The 20,367-nt window shown below is 35.7% G+C and overlaps 1 protein-coding gene across 21 annotated transcripts in view; it reads right to left on the reverse strand.

Annotated features, from left to right (window-relative positions):
- Positions 1-20,367, reverse strand: part of LOC106875793 (uncharacterized) — an 848,542-nt gene that overhangs the window by 577,784 nt on the left and 250,391 nt on the right. For all 21 annotated transcript variants that reach the window (XM_089351827.1, XM_089351822.1, XM_089351821.1 and 18 more), the window contains exons 6-8: positions 7,491-7,571; positions 5,770-5,943; positions 4,108-4,259 (exon numbers count right to left, since the gene is read on the reverse strand). In XM_089351827.1, coding sequence (XP_089207953.1) covers positions 4,108-4,259; positions 5,770-5,943; positions 7,491-7,571 — 407 coding nt within the window. The remainder of the gene's footprint in view (positions 1-4,107; positions 4,260-5,769; positions 5,944-7,490; positions 7,572-20,367) is intronic.

The raw sequence follows: 20,367 nt of genomic DNA on the forward strand, positions 1-20,367 counted from the left end.
ATTGTATTTTTGCTGTAATTTAATTTTCAGACATACATTGAATATTTTGTAATGTTTTGAGGGCAAATTTGACATTGACAAGTACGCACACCAAAATAAGAATAAAGTATGGAATTTTATTGATTTCTTTCTTTTGTATGTTTGGCAGTTCTTAGTGCTGAATGTTTCATTAGTTACAAGGAGTTGTAGATAGAATGAATTAATAGTTTATATACATAATGAGATGTTAATTTTAAAGTTTACAGTGTAATAGATTTGCATTTTTCTTATACTTTTTGTGAAACCAGTAAGCTAAATTGTTTGTTGTATTTTTGGGGTCTGGTATGTTTGAGTAAACTTATGAATCCAAGGCTTTCCATCCATGACTATCTTGCCTTTTCATATGTCAAGGAATCCATTTTTCAATGTATCCTTCCTTTGCTGAATATGTACGGTATTGTTGCCAGTGTTTCCTACAACAAACTTTCTACCATCCCTAAAATAGAATCATAGACTTTTAGACAGGGTGGTCACTATAGAGATGAATAATCATGACAAGATTGGTTGAGTCACACGAAATTAACTGTTGCTAGTTATCAATTACATAATACAGTTTTTGAGGTGGTGAAGCATGATCTTTGAATGTTAGGTTGCACAGAGGTGATAAGTGATCAAGACCTTTGGTGATCTGCTGTGCTTGAGAAGACACATCAAGCCAAGTGAAATCATAGTCATGGCAAGCACTGGTGACACATAAAAAGGCACCCACAAAACTCTTGGAGTGATTGGTGTTAGGAAGGGCATTCAGTTGAAGAAACCAAGCAAAATCAGACTGGAATCTAGTACAGCTCTCTGACTTACCACTTCCAGTTAAACCATCTAATTCTTGCCAACATGGAAAACAGATGCCAAATGATGATGATGATGATGATGATATATGTGATTGTATTTCCCTGACTGTATTGGAACACTAAAACGCATTTGTTTAATTTCTTAATTGTGGCATTTTTCACTTTTAAACATTATTATTTTTCTACTGTTCAATGCAGTGAGCTGGCTGAATCCCACCCCTAGAAATGCTGGCCTTGCACAAAATCTGAAATAATTATTTTCCTACTAATGAAGTTGAAGAAAAGCACCAAGATACATTCAGGACTTGTATTATATATTAACTTTTTAGCATTCAGATTACTCTGTCACATGTAATGCTTATTTAATTATATTATTTGAATTAGTAGAGATTATTTGCCAACATAATGTGGCAGTCCCAGTTGGAATCAATGTTACTGTTATTTAGCCCCAGGAAACATCGTCTCCAGCTGGCTATGTGACACACAATCTGTGTACTTTAGAGTATTGTTACTGAATGTCTCTCGTTGAGAGATTTCGAAATAATAATTTTTCTATTTATTAGATCAGTGACTGTGTGTCACTTTGAAAATTGTATATATTTTCGAATGGGAATTTCCTGTGCTGAAGAAAGGAAATTACCCAGAAACCACTGTTCATAGATATTGTTCTGTGCTAAGTTGGGGTGCTAAACACCCCTGTTTGAAAATATAAGGACACAGATTGTGTGTTATATAGCCACAGTATGTTGGCCAATAATGTTTACTTGAAAGTATTGTTACTGAATGCCTCTCGTTGAGAGATTTAGAAATAACAATTTTTATACATATTTTGAATTAATCATGCATGATTTCATAACATCAAGATTTTAACAAAGTGACTTTATCTTTAGAATGACATTGTACAATAGGTTTAAAAAGCAGGATCTAGCTGGTTTGTTTGAAAATAAAACAGGTAGAATATTTGGGTCAGATATAGTTAGTTTAAATACAAAAGGGTTAAAATATATTTTGATTATACAAAGAAATAAAAGTGGTTCTTCAAAATGATGGTAAAGGCAGAAAATATTATTTCTTACTTTGTATAAAATAAGTATTACATACACTACTATGTATGTATATGTAAAATTATATGATTCTATAATGTCATTATCTGATATCACGATTTTGAATGAGTGTGTCTGTTTGAAATGTTTAATTTCTTAGATATCAACCTGGAGGCTGTTTAGATAATAAGATATTTGGAAGAAATCAATCCAATGTAATAACATCTGAAGAAATTTTCCTACATGACCTTTGTAAATATCCAATTTCTATTGATATTGGCATGACAAACTTGACCATTGTTAACTTTAACTTTTCAGTAAACAAATTTTGACATGATTATTTCTGTGAAGAATATCATGTAAAATAAAAGGAAAAAAAAAAAAAAAGAAAAAAATGCAATATTTCTCTGAAAAATAAATGCATCATTCAAGAAGGAGAAAATATATAATAGCATTCAAAGTGAATAGATTTGACATATTGCATTTTTTTCTCTTCTTTTCTAATTTGTCTATATGAAAGTTTGAGTCTTGAGTCTTTTAGTAAATTTTATACAGAAAATAAAATTTTTATGCAGACATATTTTCATGCATCAGCACATATACATACATACACACACGTGTGTGCACACACATGCATGCACACACACACACACACACACACACACACACACACACACACACACACAGAAACATACACCAGATCACATATACATACATAAACATATGTCGCAGGTATGGCAATATGTTTAAGAAGTTCACAGAGCTATCATGTTGTTCTAGGTTCAATCCTACAGCAAAGTGCTTTGGGCAAGTGTTTTTTACTATAACTGTGGATTGACAAAAGTCTTGTTAGTAAATGAAATCTCTTAGACAGAAAACTGTGTGGATGCCTATCAGATTTATACATATGTGTATCTGTGTGTGTCTGTGTGTATCTGTGCACTTATATGTATATTGGCAGAGTATGTATATTGGCCAAGTCAGTCTTACTTCTTTATAATTCTGATTATGTCCCCTTACACCTAGGTAAACTCATCCTTTTCTATTTCCTAGTTCAACAAAAAAAAAAAAACACAGACAAATTACTGGGGTTTGACACCCCACCATGACTATTGGCCAATCACTGCAACTTGTAAAATAATTTTAAAAAACATATTTAAAAAATACATATAGAAGCTTTGGATATAGATACATAGTATTAAACATTAAAAAGATGATATAAAAATAATGTTTAGCTTTCAAAATTATTTCAAATATACAAATAAATAAATCAAAAAATATTTTTTGGGCTTTTTGTATTCAGTATTGGTTTAATGTTAAAATAAAGCTGAAATAGAAAAAAAAAAAAAAGACCTGTATTTGCTTGCGTTTCAGTTGCACTATTTCATATTTAGGTTCAACTGAAAAAACTGGGATGTAACTTATACAAGGAGCAAGCTAAAAACTATGAAGGGGAAACAAATTAGTTACAAGATTTAACACTAAATTAGGGTCTTATATGCGAGTGTGACCTACACATCAGTAAATATGGTATATTTATTATATAATCAGTTCAGTGATGTTTCTGTAAAACGAACACTTCAATGAAAATTGGTTTTACAATAATGTCTAGTAGAAAAACAAGACAAGCTGGCAGAAACGTTAGCACGCCGGGCGAAATGCTTAGCGGCATTTTGTCTGCCGTTACGTTCTGAGTTCAAATTCCGCCGAGGTCGACTTTGCCTTTCATCCTTTCGGGGTCGGTAAATTAAGTACCAGTTGTGCACTGGGGTCGACTTAATCGCTTTGTCTGTCCTTGTTTGTCCCCTCTATGTTTAGCCCCTTGTGGGCAATAAAGAAATAAGAAATAAGTAAGCAGATAAACTGCATTGAAATAATTTAAATAGGAAAAAAAAAGAAGAATTTTTAATATTCTTTGGAACCAATAATGTATAATAATAAAATGATAAGACAATAAGTGGGTTATTAATGAAGATATTAATCAAAGATTATAAAGAAAATGTCAAAATATTAACTGTAAAAATATGCATAACATTTAGAAAATGAATGCCTCTGTTAACATATATGTATATGCATCTATGTATTATATATATATATATATATATATTATATAAAATGACAAAGCAACAATAGACAGGTTATTAAGGATGATATTAATCAAACATCAAGAGGAAAATATCAACATATCACCCATAGAAATATGAATAAAATTTTTTTTAATGAATGCTTGTTACCTTTGACACATATTGACTAGAGTCTGTGTTACATCCTGATTCTGTTTGATATATGAGGTCAATTCGGAAGCTTCTTTCTGAACAGCTTGGCGTCTACTTCTAATAGTACTTTCTGTGTGTCTATCAATGATGAGTTGATCTCGAACTGATTCCTGTCGGTAAATACAAAAGAGATAACAGAATGGGAAAACTTTCAATTTTATGTAAGTACTTTCTTCAAGAAAAGTACTTACACATGTACTTAAAAAAAAAATTACATCCATAGTTTCTATTGTGGTGCAAAACTTCAATCCATAAATATTAACCAAAGAATATGTGTGTGTGCACATTTGTGTGTGTGTGTGTGTGAGTATTAAGAAAAGAAGAGAATATGGGAAGGAGAAGTTTTATGAAATGTATTAGTTTAATGCTTGAAGTAAGAAGAGAAAAAGTCTTGACGTTTCAGACACTAATCCTTCATCAGAAGAAAGATAGTAATAGAAAAAAAAAAAGGAGAGAAAAATATATTTATTAGATCAGTAACTGTGTTACTTTGTAAATTATATATATTTTCAAGCAGGGATTTAGCAGTGCCATCTCCAGTCCAAAAAAGGGGAATGAGATGTAGACCATGGAAAGAACTTTCTCATACTTTGCAACAGCATTTCATTTGCAGAAGAAAAGCAAGTCTTTGATAGATTTGGCTCTGCAGAAAGTATAAGATTGTCAAGGTGATGAAAGAGTTAAACTTTGTCCATCACCTTTTAGATGTTGGAAGTGCAAGTTATAGGCTGTTAGTTTGTTGTTACAGAAATATTGCACTTTTGGGGGTCATGAAAGCATTTTAGTGTGTTTCCAAGTTTTGCATTGACCACTGAAGAAATAGTGGAAATGAAGTCTGATAAAGATAGAAAATAGCTCTGGAACAGATTACTTGTGAGTGATGAACAAGATATTATCATAAACTGGTTAACTTGTTGAATTGGAGGGGTCAGAAGTGCTTTTGTTTATGATGACTGTGTTCATGGGGGGGGGGGGATATGTGCATGTAGAAAAACAACTTGGGAGCAGTTTTGTTGAATCTGCTCAGTACAGAGTTGGAGGTGAAGTAAGCAGCAAATACAGAAATTTTGCAATGGAAGTATGGGAGTACCATTTTTAGATCAGTGGTGGATAGAAGAGATGAAACAATCCAAACCTAGAAGAAAATCATTGAATGGTTAAAAAGAACATTTTACTTTAATAAAATTACAGCTAATGAATATAATTATGATAGCTATTAGTTTTCACTGCACAGGTATGCTACTATTATTAATATAACTCGAAGGCACAATACCATTTTTACTGGAATATTTCATCTTAATAATATCAATTTTTCAATAAATAAAAACAAAAACTTCTCATGTAACTAAGACTAAAGACATTTGAGCAAGCTTCTACATGGTCATTTGGTTTTGTAGAAATAGAAACCAAATCTCTTTCATATAACACCTTACCATCCTAAAATGGTAGTAACACTAGTTAATGCAGTGTTCAAGATTTGCTATCACTTAAAAAAATATGGTATGATATGATTACATCTGGAATATCTTTGATAACAGGTTTTCTCAATCAGATCTTACCCAGGGTGAAAGAACATTAACAATAATAATAACTTCAATGCATATAAAATGATAATCTTACGAGCTCCATTAACTCAGCATTAATATCTGCAGGATAATTGAACTGATATGGCTGTTGTTGAAGGCTAAGAACATCTTGGCTCATGGAACGGATAAAATACGAAACATCTAATTGGGGGTTGACTTGGTGACAGACTTTTAGTAAATCATCAAATCTTCGATGTCGCTCAGTTGCCTGAAAGAAATGCAAAACAAGTTGAACTTTTGTGTCATTAAATGCATTTATCAATACAAAAGATTTTATTGGAAACCTGAAATTGGAATTTAAATAACTTGGAAGGCCTTGTTCGAAACAGAACTAATAAAAGAGAATTTACAGGATAAATCTTATAGAGTGAGAAATAAAAGTTTCAATAAATCAGTTCTTCAATTTTGCTTCAATCAATGTCTGATTTATTGTTAATAATATTACAATGATCTGTACAATTGACCTCATGTTTAAAGTAGCCGTACTAATGACATTTAATATCTGATACTATTGACCCAATGCATAGACTCTATGTATATATTTACAATATTTATATTACGTTATGATTAGTTTAATTTTGTGTCATCATCAGCTGTCTCAGTGTTGTTTTATAGATCTGATATCAATGATCTCATAGATATGAATATTATTACTTTGAGTTTAGAAATAAAGATTTCTAGTTCAAATTTAGTCTAAGTCTATGTATACATTCAGATATCCAATGTTCAGGGATCAAACTGATATAAATGTAATGCAGGTGCACATCATCATCATCATCATCATCGTTTAACATCCAGTCTCCATACTGGTATGGGTTGGATGGTCTGACATGGAGCTGGCTAACAAAGAGTCATCTGGACTCCAACTGTCTGTTGTGGCATGATTTCTATGGCTGGATGCCTTTCCTAATGCCAACCATTTAACAGAGTGTGCTAGGTGCTTTTTACGTGGCACCATCATGGGTGCATTTATGCACCACTGGCACAGGGCTGTTAACACAGCACCAGCACAGGTGTTTTTTAAGTGGCACTGGCACCTGAAAGGATAAGCCTATATGTGTGGAAGACAGAGATTTTACTTAGCTTGACATGTCTTACCAAGTACAGCAAATCACATCTCCCAGTCCCTTGTCGTTTCCTCAGTGATGCCCAGCATCTGAAGATCCTTTCTCACCACTTCATCCCATGTCTTCCTAGGTCTACTCCTCCCACAGGTACCCTCCACAATTAAAGCTTGGCACTTCTTTATGCAGCAGTCCTCATCCATACGCATCACATGACCAAACCAGTGCAGTCTTCTCTCTTGCACACAACACCTGATGCCTCTTATACACAATTTTCTTCTTAAATCATTTACTCTCTGTCATGCATGCATTCTGACATTACCCATCCAGCAGAGGGTATCTGGCCATAGAAACCATGCCAAAAACAGATATGGCACTCAGGCAACTCTTCAGCTGGCCTGCTCCTGTCAAACTATCCAACCTATGCCAGCATGGAAAATGGATGTTAAATGATGATGATGACAACGACGACGATGATGATGGCAATCATGATCATGGTGATTACACTCACCTGGTAAAATGTGAGGTTTTGTGTGTATCTAAGATACTGATTTTTTTTTTTAAAGAAAGGCATAAATGTTAATGTTTTTCATTTCTTTCTTCCCTAAAATATAGTCGTCTTTTTACCAAGGCAGAAGAAACCTATATATCTGAAGATTTGCAAAAAGAAATGAAGTTATTAAAATCTTACTTTATTTAGAAGAACAAGAGCATGACTCTCAATGGCAGCTTTGATTGTATTACACGTGTCGATGTGAATCTCTTCAAGTTCCTGCAAAACAGAAGAAGAAAAATTAAGAACCCAAACTCACTAATATCTATGTCATAACATTTCCCATTTGACTCTGTTGGGTTGTATTCCTGGTATACCAAGTATTTCAAATTTGACATTCAGCTAAACTGTCTATATACCAGAAATCTTTTTACTTGTTTCAGTGATTAGACTGTGGCCATGCAAGGACACCATTTTGAAGAATTTTAATGGGACAAATCAACCCTAGTATTTAATTCATTTCCAAAGCCTGGTACTTATTCTATCGGTCATGTTTGCTAAACCATCAAGTTACAGGGATGTGGGGACTGAACCTAGAACAATGTAGCGGGGAAGAAAATTTCTTACCACACAGCTAGGGAAAACTCTGTTAAAACAAGATCAAACAGAAAGCAAAATGGTCAATTAGAATAAAGATTTGTTGTCATTGCAGTATTACATTGTCTACAAGTGTCTACTTAGAGATAAGGTGTTCTTAAGAAATATTTTCCTCTATCTTTCTTTTTTGTTTTAGCTTGGTTTTAAACTATGAAGCAAAGCTCCCTACAGCCAAGCATGACTGGAGAGGAAAGGCAAAGGAGTAGGATATTCAAAACTGCAGAAATATTGCAGGAATTAGAATACTGTGATGAAGATGAATTGGAATTCAGTCAAATGTATCCTGAAGATGATTTAGATTTAAGTTGATGAGCTGAGCTTTGTTCTTTTTTCATTATTCTTTTATTTGTTTCAGTCATTTGACTGTGGCCATGCTGGAGCACTGCCTTTAGTCAAACAAATCAACCCAAGGACTTATTCTTTGTAAGCCTAGTACATATTCTATTGGTGTCTTTTGCTGAACTGCTAGGTTACAGGGATGTAAGCATACCAGCATCAGTTGTCAAGCGATGGTTGTGGGACAAACACAGACATACACACAAATTTACACACACACACACACACACACACACACACACACACACACACACACACACACACACACACACACACACATATATACAATGGGCTTTTTTCAGTTTCCATCGACCAAATCTACTTACAAGACTTTGGTCAGTCTGAGGCTATAGAAGAAGACACCTGCCCAAGGTGCCATGCAGTGGGACTGAACCCGGAGCCATGTGGTTGGTAAGCAAGGTACTCACCACACAGCCACTCTTGCACCTGAAAGTTTTGAAGTTGAAAATAAAACAGGGACTGTTATATTTTGTAGGTATGTCTTGGGCCTCATGGAGACAAGGTGGCTGAGTTTCTTTTGAGTGTTGGGCCTCATGGAGGCAATGACCAATACCTTTGGCATTATGTCGTGCTTGAGAAGAAGACCCATCAAGCCAAGTAAAATCACAGTCGTGGAAGATACTGGTGTCACACAAATGGCACTCATGCTGGTGGCACGTAAAAGCACCCATTACACTCTCAGAGTGGTTGGCGTTAGGGAGGGCATCCAGCCATAGAAAACCATGCCAGGTATTAAATGATGATGATGATGATGATGTTGTATGCGAGAGACACTTTGGCTTAGCCATTTTTGGCATCACTGATTCAATGCTAACTTATTTGACATCAGGTGTTTTAATGTTTATCTTGTTTTAACAATTCTTGCTTCCTCTAATGTAGCAAGCTGACAGAATTGGAATCATGCTCAGCAAAATGCTTAGCAGCATTTCATCCAACTTTCATTCTGGGTTCAAATCCTGCCAAGGATGACTTTGACTTTCATCTTTTCATGGTCAATAAAATAAGTACCAGTTACATACTGCGGTCAATGTAATTGAATTAGCCCTTCCCTGAAACTTTTGGCTTTGTGCCAAAATTTGAAATTAATATCTTCTCACTACCTCTCTCTCTTTCTCTCTCTACTTCTCTCTGTCCCTCAGCCTCTCTGCCTCTTACTCTGCCTCTCATTCTACCTCTCACTCTGCCTCTCACTCTGCCTTTCACTCTGCCTCTCTCTCTCTCTCTACCTTTCTCTCTCTCTCTCTCTCTCTCTCTCTCTCTCTCTCTCTCTCTCTCTCTCTCTCTCTCTCTCTCTCTCTATGTCTGTATGTGTTTGAGAAAAGGGAATGTTTATCTCAATTGTGTTTAAATTAATAAACTGTAATGTCTCTCTCTCTCTCTCTCCCTCGCTTTGTATGTGTATATTTCAGTGAGTGTGTGTGTGTGTGTGTGTGTGTATTCAGCACCAAAAATTTATGTCACCAAAACAGGCAGAATGTCCAGTGAGCAGTGCTAAACTTGCTCATTCTGGTATTTGCAAACCAAAGGAGAAAACGAGATATCTTAAAAATAACAACAAAGAAAAAAAAAGGGGGGGGGGGGAGAATGATACACCAAAGTGCAACACTGGAATTAGACTGAAGACTTGTCAATTTTAAGCAAAAACCAATGGTCCCATGTTTCTGTCAAGTTGTTTTAAATAAATCTCTATCTTTTGGTAGAATTTGCATTTCAGAAAATATTGAATGTGGATGTCAGGTTCAGATGTGGGTTATGTCCCTTCGAGTTACAACTTGCATTATTCATTTTACCCCTTTCTCCTCCTTATCTATATTTTCCATACAAAATGAATAATTGTGGCTTCCTAGCTGCAGTCAATAAAGTTTACAGAGGTGAAAATTTATTCTAAAACAAAATTGCTCTATGTTTAGGAAATTCAGAATCTGAAAATAAAACCTCACCAGTACTGGTATCATAATAAATGTAGTGTGGTAAGAAGTTTGCTTCCTGACTGCATGGCTCTGGGTTCAGTCCCACTGTGTGGCACCTTGAGCAAGTGTCTTCTACTACAGCCTCAGGCCAATCAAAGCCTTGTCAGTGGAGTTTGTAGATGGAAACTAAAATAAGAAGCTCATCATATGTGTGTGTGTGTGTGTGTGTGTGTGTGTGTGTCTTTGTGTTTGTCCTCTGACACTGCTGGACAACTGGTGTCGGTGTGTTTACGTCCCCGTAACTTAGCAGTTCTGCAAAGAGACTGATATAATGAATACCAGGCTTAAGAAAAAAAATAATAATAAGTACTGTTGTCAATTCATTCGACTTAAATTATTCAAGGCAGTGCTCCAGTATGGCCATACCCAAATGAGTGAAACAAGTTAAAAGTAAAGAATAAAAGGTAGAAGACAAGAGAATGCAAGTATGATCAGAATGAAGTGAATGAGCATAGCTGTTTGGATGCTGTTTGGATGCTGGTGATTTAACATAGGTGACTGGATACTGGGCCTGAATTTGGTGCTGGAGGTAAACACTCATGCACACATACACACATATGCATACACACATAGACACAGGCATGCATATACATACACACATGCATGCACAGTAATATACATATACAGACAAAGAGAGGGATGTAGAGAAAGATGGAAAGAAAGAAAGAGAGAGAGAGAGAGAGAGAGAGAGAAAGAGAGGGGCAGAAAATGAGAAAAACTTCAAAATGTCTGATGTTAAATAAGTCAACTACTAATCTAATTTTCAACAGTTACTAAAATTGTTAGAAAATTTTGAAAAAGATTATACAACTCTTTATTCGTCACACTAATGAATATCATAGAAATGTCTATGTTTGCTGGAGTGTTCAGCCAAAGTTTGACATAGTGTTTCCACAGTTCTGTATTCCTCCAGTTGCTAATTGATTAATTGTGAAATGAAAGACAAAAGTTCATTTGTCATCTAGACAAACTGTGGCAAGCAGAGTTATCTGCCTTGAATTCGAACACAACACAGTGTTCTAAGATTTCAGCTCAATGCTATGCAATCTACTGAATGGATGGGCATGTTTGGATAAGTGTGATATATATTCGAAATATAATCACCTGCACTCTCTACTCTGTCACTCACTTCATACCAGGTGGTATCAAAAAGTTCCCAGACTAGTTCTGTAGTGCACCAACAGGTGGCAGCACACAGCTGCATGAGCAGTGAGAGCTAGCAGTGGTCTTCATGAGGCAATGTGTCAAATGACATTGCTGTGTTTTCTTTGTAAGTTGTGAAATTTGTGATTTTGTGATCCTGTGTATGCTGTATAGTCAACAATTTTATCATGGTCAAGAACAAAAACCTAGCGTGAAATTTTGTGTTAAACTTGGGAAGTCTGCTACAAAGACATTGAGCATGCTTCTGCAAGATTATGGCAATGAGGTAATGAGTTGTATGCAACGTTTCAAGTGGCATGGGCTCTTCACAGATGGAAGAATGTCCCTGGAGGACGATGAGCGATCTGGAAGACCTGCTACAATTGTCATCCCTGGGAATGTGGTATTGTGCACTGATAGTTCATCCTCCATAGCCAGACCATCAACTGAGGGTTCTCCTGTGATGTTTTGAAGTGTTTGAGGAAGGATATTCATCGAAAACGACTGGATCTGTGGAGCGCAAAGAATTAGATTTTTCACCAAGGTCTCCTCACTTGTGAGCTTCTCATCAAAAACGTAGTATCACTTCCACACGCACCCTATTCACCAGATTTGAGACCTGCAGACTTCCATCTCTTTCCCCAAGATGATAATGCAGCAGAGAGGTCCCCGTTTTAACACTGTTGTTGAGATCAAGAGCAAATTGCAGAAGGTCCTCGACTCACTTACAGAAAACAACTTCCTGGCCAGATTCCAAAAGTGCCAGGAATGCTGGGACCAGAGTATTGCTGCACAAGATAACTATTTTGAAGGAGATGATGTTAAAACTCAGGTAAATAAGTTTTTTTTTTTTTTATTAAACATAACTAGTCCAAGAACTTTTTGATATCACCTCTTACCTTAAGGGTCCACCTTGGCATCTCTTCACAACTATTTTATCTCATTCCACATCCATCCCAGTCATTCCCCACTCTTTTCTATAATGCAAATAGCCATGTAGCATCTCAATAGCAAGAAACCTGTTTTGATTGGGACTTTTCTCTCATACTTTGACCTCCCATCTTCTAGTATAAAGTTGCATCCCCTCCACTCAACTGTAGCCCCTCTCAATCGAAGGGAATCTTAGTCTTGCATGCTGTATGACAAGCTTACTAGTGTTGGTGCCACAGGAAAAAAAAACGCATTCAGTGCATGTTGTAAAGTGGGTGACATTAGAAAGGACATCTAGCTGCAGAAAACATGACAAAGCAAACACTGGAGTATAATATCATTGTTCAACCCATCAGATCTTGTGAAATTATCCAACCCAGCATGGAACATGGACGCTAAATGATGATGAGGAGGATGATGATCAGACTACTTTTTAGGAAGTCTGATTTATAAAATTTGATTACATTGTTCTAATAAAGTCTGAACATGTTTACAACAATGCCTTCCAGCATTGATGTGTTTGAATCTTTTTAATTGGATTTCTTTATTATAATGGTGAACTACATCGCTTGAATGTTGAATGAATGTAAAGTTTATATATCATTGACCAATCTAACAATATTTCCCAAATTAAGATGAACAGTCTTTGTCAATATACTGTTGTGTAACCACTATAGAATGTACACACACAAAACATACAGATAAACATACATTCATAGATACACAAACATACACACACACACACACACACACACACATACTTTCTACTACTCTGTGTCATTTGCCTCAGGATTCTTGACTAAGAAGACACACAACTGTAGTTTATGAAATTATGATATTATGGCTAATATTAGGGACACAGAGCATTGGAAAAATGCTTTATGATATTTCTTCTGGCTCCTTACATTCTGAGTTCAAATTCTATCAAGATCAACTTTGCTTTTCATCCTTTCAGGGTCAATAAAACAAAGTATGAATCCAGTACTAAAGTCGTTGGTATCAACTACATACCAATCCTAAAATTTCAAGCCTTGTGCCAATATTAGTAAAAAAAAAAAAAATCAAGAGTAGCAGCAATCCCTGAGTGTGTGTTACAAGACTCTTTGTTAAGGAATAAAAACCAATTCAAGTTGAATAGAAAAGTAAAATTAAAATAGGCTAATCGATAGAAGAGAGAGTTGGTTGGAAATAATGATGCTTTTGTTGGAAATAATGTTTGTTGGAAATAATGATGCTTTTGAATCCTTTGGCCAAACTATTAAGATCGTATGTTTATTGACAAAGGCAAGCCAGGGATTGATTAGGTTTAATTGTGGGAATCAATAGTCATTGTGATAATTTGAGAGAACAATATGGATGGAACGAAGGGAAGAAGACAATCTGAAAGTAGGGAAAGACAACTGCACTAAGATAATTGAATACTAAAATAGAATCCTACAGTTATGACCAAAATCTTATAGTTACTCTGTAATATCTTGTCATGAGTACCATGAATGCATCATTCAGCAAGGTGTTTACTTAATTTGCCTAATTCGTATTACTTAGTTAAAAATAAGTAATAAAAGCGAATGATTTCTGCCACCATTTTGTATACAGAGATTGAAAATCATGATCTCTCTTGTCTTTCTTGTTTCATACATTGAACAATATCAGTGAACTACAGAGTGTTTCCATATAATCACAACTGGGACATATGATATCTGCAGCTTTAAAATGGATCTGAAGTGTAGGTCAAGCACTAAGTAACCCATTCTATGAATAACCTAGGTTAAATTCTTATTTTCTTTGTCCATCATTCTTTTCTAAACAATACCATATTAATAACTGTGATAAAAGACAAGTATTAGTTATCTATGTTCAAACTTGTCTGACCAGTTTGAAATCTTTCTTAATAATAATGGCAAAGGGCAGCAGAAACGCTTGCCAGAAATTGTCCTTTATATTTTCCAAAGAGAAAATTAAGAATTCTCCAGTGGCAGTTGCTAGCAACAATGACCAAGTCAAAACATAAAGGTAAAACAATTAGTACATAATATTGAATTGTTTTCTTATTTTTAGGTCAAGTTAAACAAATAATTAAGCAACTATGTTCTGTTTAACGACCATTTCCATAATGTAATCATCAATAGATATATATATGTCTGACAGCTAATATATTGAAAATGTGTGAGTGAAAGAGAAAATATTAGTTTATGCATTTATTGTCACATGAAAACAATCAAACTTGTATATCAATAATGAAGTACCAAACAGCTGGGCACTGAATATCTTCATTGTATTATTTTGTCTTAATATCTGTTTTAGATTATCTTTCATTGTTAAATGATTCAGCTTGAGTTCAATACAAAGCATTGATAATTTTTCATCAATAAATATGTCACAAAAGATTTCATCTGTTATTGTGTCAGAAAACAAGAATCTGGTTTGTTTGAGTTAATTGCTAATTTTATTAAGGCTGTTATTCTTTAAAGCAAAAAGAGAAATCAAGTAATAAATATGTATTTCTTGTGATTCTTAAATATTCTAAATATATAAAATAAACTGTAGTTGAAAGGCTTTTCCAAAACGTAATGTTTTTAATACTTTTATATTATTTTCTTTTACTCAATTCATTTATTCAATATGCATTAAACAAGTTCTTAGAAGCTTCATCGTTTTTATGATCTTCTGCTCTGTTGTATTACTTGTTTTCTCTTCTTTTTTTTTCTGTATGTTGACAAGCTGCCAGAATCATCTTCTGGTCAAAATGCTTTGCTGCATTTTTACTGGCTTTACATTCTGAGTTCAAATTCTGCCAAGGTCAACTTTGCCTTTCATCCTTTTGGGGCATTGATAAAATAAGTACCAATTGAGCACTGGGGTCAATGTAATCGACTTGCCCTTTCCTCCAAAATTTTGGGCCCTGTGCCTATAGTAGAAAAGGTTGCTATTTTATTGTCTTCTGAAATTCAATTTTTACTTATTGTTACATTTTTTAATCTGTTGGTCAGGAGTGAAAGCAGTACCCATGACCCTTTGTAGGGCATCTCAGACTGGTGAGAGAGAAGGAAGGAGATATCCTCAAACAGGGATCCTGGCCTGAATACTGGTAACAGAGTGGACTCTACTGAGGGTAATCATGTTGTCAGGTGGTTGTGTTAAACTAGGAATCAGATTATGTCTACAACCAAAGTAAGTTACTGCAGGATTTGAACCCAAAATGCGACAAGTGAAAACAAACATTACAAGGCATCAAGTTTGTCATTTCTACAGCTCTGTCAAGCTACCTGGATTGATACTTTTTTTTATTCCACCCCACCCCACACTACACTACCAAAAATAAAAACGGAAAACAAAGATGACATTGGCTGGATTTCAACCGAGAATGCTGTCATAACAAATACCACAAGGCATTCTATCCAATGCTCAAACAACTATACTTGATTCACCACCTTACAAGACAGAGTGTCTCAGTGGAAGAACTCAAAATACAGCTCTGTCACCTCTCCTTACACTATTTAAATTTATGCTGTTTAATTAATTGGACCTTTTTGCTGACAAAAATCATCAGCAATTTCCTCAGACTAGCTTTCTTTCTTTTCTTTTAAGAAACTATTTAGTTCTGTATAACAGTTCTTCAGAATTATATAAAGTTTCAGTATAACTTTATGCATTTATTAAATGCAATTAGTACATAATTAGGAAACTAACATTATTTATTCTCATTTCAAATAGATTGAATATACTATATATACTTAGAGAAAATTACTCATGTTCTTATTGTAAAGGCAATTCACCTTGGGGAAAATGATCTAATAAATAATGCAGAGATGATTGTAAATATTCCAAACATGATTGGACGGTGTCCTGAATGTCTTGAATGGAATTTTATTTAAATTATACACATTAATAACTGGTTTCAAAACTATGTAAAATAAATAGTTAAACATTTAATGAGTCATCTTGATCATTCAATGTTCGTTTTCCATGTTGTCAGGGGTTGGATGGTTTGACAAGAGCTGGCAAACTGGAGAGCTACACCATGCTCCAGTTATCTGTTTTGGCATGGTTTCAACAGTTGGATGCCCTTCCTAACACCAACCTCTTTACAGAGTGTACTAGCTGCTTTTCATGTGATGCCAACACGGGTGCTTTTCATGTGGTACCAGCATAGTGCTTCTTTTGTGGTTCCAACACAGGTGCTTTTTACATGACACCAGCACCCTTGGGGTCACCAAATAGCTTTCAAGACAAAAACATTTCACTTGAGAGATGTGGCCATGTACCAGGGCAGAGGTTGGCATATGATAGGGGGAACAGGGTTAGCTGTCTTACGACTGAGGAGATACTTGGCTACCCCAGTAGGACAAGGAGGAAAAGAGAGGTGGGAGAGAGTTAGAGGGAAACATAGAGACAGTCAGTGAGAGAGCAAGGGCCTACCCACTGAGAACAGTGGTAGTGGGGAGCATAAGTAGTACAGAGAAGATAGAGGCGATGTTCCATAAGAGTGTGGTGGGAGACACTTAGCAATAGCAAGTGATGGTGTGAGGAAGTGGAGGGGCCTGAAGTAGGTGGTGGGGATTTTGAGGAGATGGGTTGTGGGTAGGTTTTGTCAGACATCAGAATTATGCATGAGTGTGTGTGATGAGAAGGTAGAGTTATGGCCATACAGAACACGCCTGTATGTATGGGTGGCCATGATGTTTTTGATTTTTGATTCTATACGTATAAAACTGATTCCTATTATGCTCACTATTTATTAAGAATCATCATTATAGTCATCCCAAATATTATGTCAATTTTTGCCTCCCCTACTTCTATCATGTCCATCTGTAGACTACAATTGCTCATCCACTCTTATCACTTTTCTGTTAATTCTTTTCTGCCAATTCATCTTGACAAGTACAAACTGAGGCAAAGTGGTTCTGTTCCTTTTGAGTATTGGGACTTAGGCCTCATGCAGGCAAAGTGGCTGAGTTCCTTTCAAGCATTGGGCCACATAGAGGCAAAGTGGCTGAGTTTCTTTTGAGTGTTGAACCTCACGGAGCCAATGACTGAGACCTTTGGCATTATGTCATGCTTGAGAAGAAGACCCATCAAGCTGAGCAAAACCACAGCCATGGCAGATACCAGTGTCACGCAAATGGCACCCATGCCAGCATGGACAACGAACGTTAAATGATGATAATGATGATGATGATGATGATGATGATGATGATATATAAGAGTTATGGCAGTACTCTTGCTATATATACTTGTAAGAAAAATTTCCTTGACCTCTCGTGCTGAACAAAAGCAATGTAATAGCTGACAGTAGATGTGTGCACTCAATGCCATATTATTATGCACATAAAAAAACTCCTTTATGCACACAATTACACATATCCTATTTACAAATAAAATATCATTTCATATCAAAGATTGCCAAGTATAATTAAATAAAGTTCACCATTTTTTTCCACCCATGGTAGTATGGAAGGCACACGTTAAACTATGATGATGATGATGATTTCATAAATATAAAACACTCAATATCTATAGAAAACATTATATACACAGATAATATATACAACATATATTAGCAAATAAAATCAATCTGTATTTAGACATACAATTCATCATCTTCCTTGACATCATCAATGTCGTTGCATTGTGCAACTTTCTACGCATGAATGCATCTGATGAAGACTGCAGAAGTAGATTATTCTACCAGGAAGGTGGCATCATTCAAAGCTTAAAATGATGCAAACCAAAATGCAGTGTGACCAGCCATGCATAACAACATCTGATAGTCTGGTTGATCACATGGTATATATATATATATATATATATATATATATATATGTATGCATATATATATCATCATCATCATTTAACGTCCGTCCTCCATGCTAGCATGGGTTGGACGATTTGAATGGAGATTGGTGAAGCGGATGGCTACACCAGACTCCAATCTGATCTGGCAGATTTTCTACAGCTGGATGCCCTTCTTAACGCCAACCACTCCGAGAGTGTAGTGGGTGCTTTTTATGTGTCACCAGCACGAGGGCCAGTCCGGTGGTACTGGCAACGGCCACACTCAAATGGTCTTTTTTATGTGCGACCTGCACAGGAGTCAGTCCAATGTTTTGTTCATATGCCACCGGCACAAGTGCCAGTAAGGCGAAGCTGGAAACGATCGCGCTCAAATGGTGCTTTTTACGTGCCACTGGCACAGAAGTGAGACCACTGCTCTGGCAGTGATCCTGCTCAGATGGTGCTGTTAGCGTTCCATTGACACGGGTGCCAGTCATCAAATTTGGTTCAGTTTCGATCTCACTTGCTCCAACAGGTCGTCATATATATATATATATATATATAATATATATATGTGTGTGTGTACAGGGTGCAATGGGTAAATTATTGCTATTTTATATTTTTAATTTCATGCATGTACATTGTTTTTTTTAATTTTGTTGACTACACAGTATAGTAGGGTCAGTTGGGCACTGTCTGTGAGAAAAACAGCACCATGACACAATTCACTCTGTCACAAATTTGGAAACAACATGCTATACTGCTTGGCATTCCCTCCAGAAACTCCAATACGAACATTTCAGAGTGTTTGGGTGTCAATCTGAGGACAGTGCAGAGGATTCAGAAAGAGTTGGACAAGTTTAATGATGATTACGAAGGTATGGCAGCTCAGAAAACGCACTCTAATTGTTCTGTTCAGAAAAGAACTCCTGAATTTGATGGTGAGATCCAGGTCATGATTGACAACGATCCTTCCAATTCAATCAGGTTCATTGCCAGGGACATGAGAGTCTGAGTTTCTTATCAGGCAAGTAGTGCATGAAATATTTGGTATTCTTCATGCAAGATGAGAAAGAGCCAATTTTTATCCCAAACCATTAAAGACAAGAGGAAAGACTGTGCTACAAAGTGTTTGAACAAACTCAAGCATCCCCTCCAACTGAACATGCTTTAGTTTTTCTCAGACAAGAAAAATTTCTGCCAGGATCAGATGGTGAACATACAGAACAACTGTTGACTTACCGTGTTCCTAAAACATGTAGCAAGAGTGATAAAAATCAAACATCCAGTCAACATCATGGTGTTTGGAGTGATCACTAGTGATGGTGATGTTATGCCTTCATCCATCATCCCACATGACCTCACAATCAGCATGGAGGCCTACATCAAGTGCTTGGAGGAAGTAGTGCTGCCCAGGGTGAAGAGCGTGGCTGTTGGAAGACCCTATGTCTAGCAACAGGATTCTGCACCATGCCACACAAACAGGAGAACCCAGTCATGGCTGACAGACAATTTCTGCAACCACATCACCCCTAACATATGGCCATCTAACTTCCCAGTCTGCAACCCCCTTGATTATTATGTGTGGGATGCAATTGAACAAAAGACAAACAAAACTCCTTGTAACACCAAAGATGAACTGAAGGCAAGGATTATGGTAGCATTCACCAATTTAAACAAGGAGACTGCTCAGAAGGGTTGCAGGAGATTCCGAAGTTGTCTGGAGGCTGTGATTGAAGCCAATGGTGATTTTATTTAATAAATTTACTCTTTAGTATTTCAAGATATTTTAATGTAATTTTGGCAAATATATGTTAAAATGAGACGTCAGTGTTATTTTCATTTTTGTGTAATTTAGACAACAATTTATTCACCACATCCTGCATGTGTGTGTGTGTGTGTGTGTGTGTGTGTGTGTGTGTGTGTGTGTGTGTGCACGCAGGGGCATATGTGTATATATATATATCTGTATGTGCATGTGTGTGCATATATATATATATATAAGCATGTTGAAGGCATACAAGTATGAGTAATTACTGATATATAATTTATAAATATGGATATGTTATCTATGACGTCATTGCTAAATTAATATTTCCTCACCTACATTTTTTTTATTTAGCTTTTTTCACCACATGGTTAAAATTGAATCCACTTAGTAAGAATCTAATTTCTCTAGATTTGTACCATGAGATATACCAAAAATACTTCATATATATATATACATATGTGTGTATGTGTGT

Source organism: Octopus bimaculoides, chromosome 5, assembly GCF_046866305.1.
Source record: "Octopus bimaculoides isolate indiv1 chromosome 5, ASM4686630v1, whole genome shotgun sequence".
Classification (NCBI taxonomy): domain Eukaryota; kingdom Metazoa; phylum Mollusca; class Cephalopoda; order Octopoda; family Octopodidae; genus Octopus; species Octopus bimaculoides.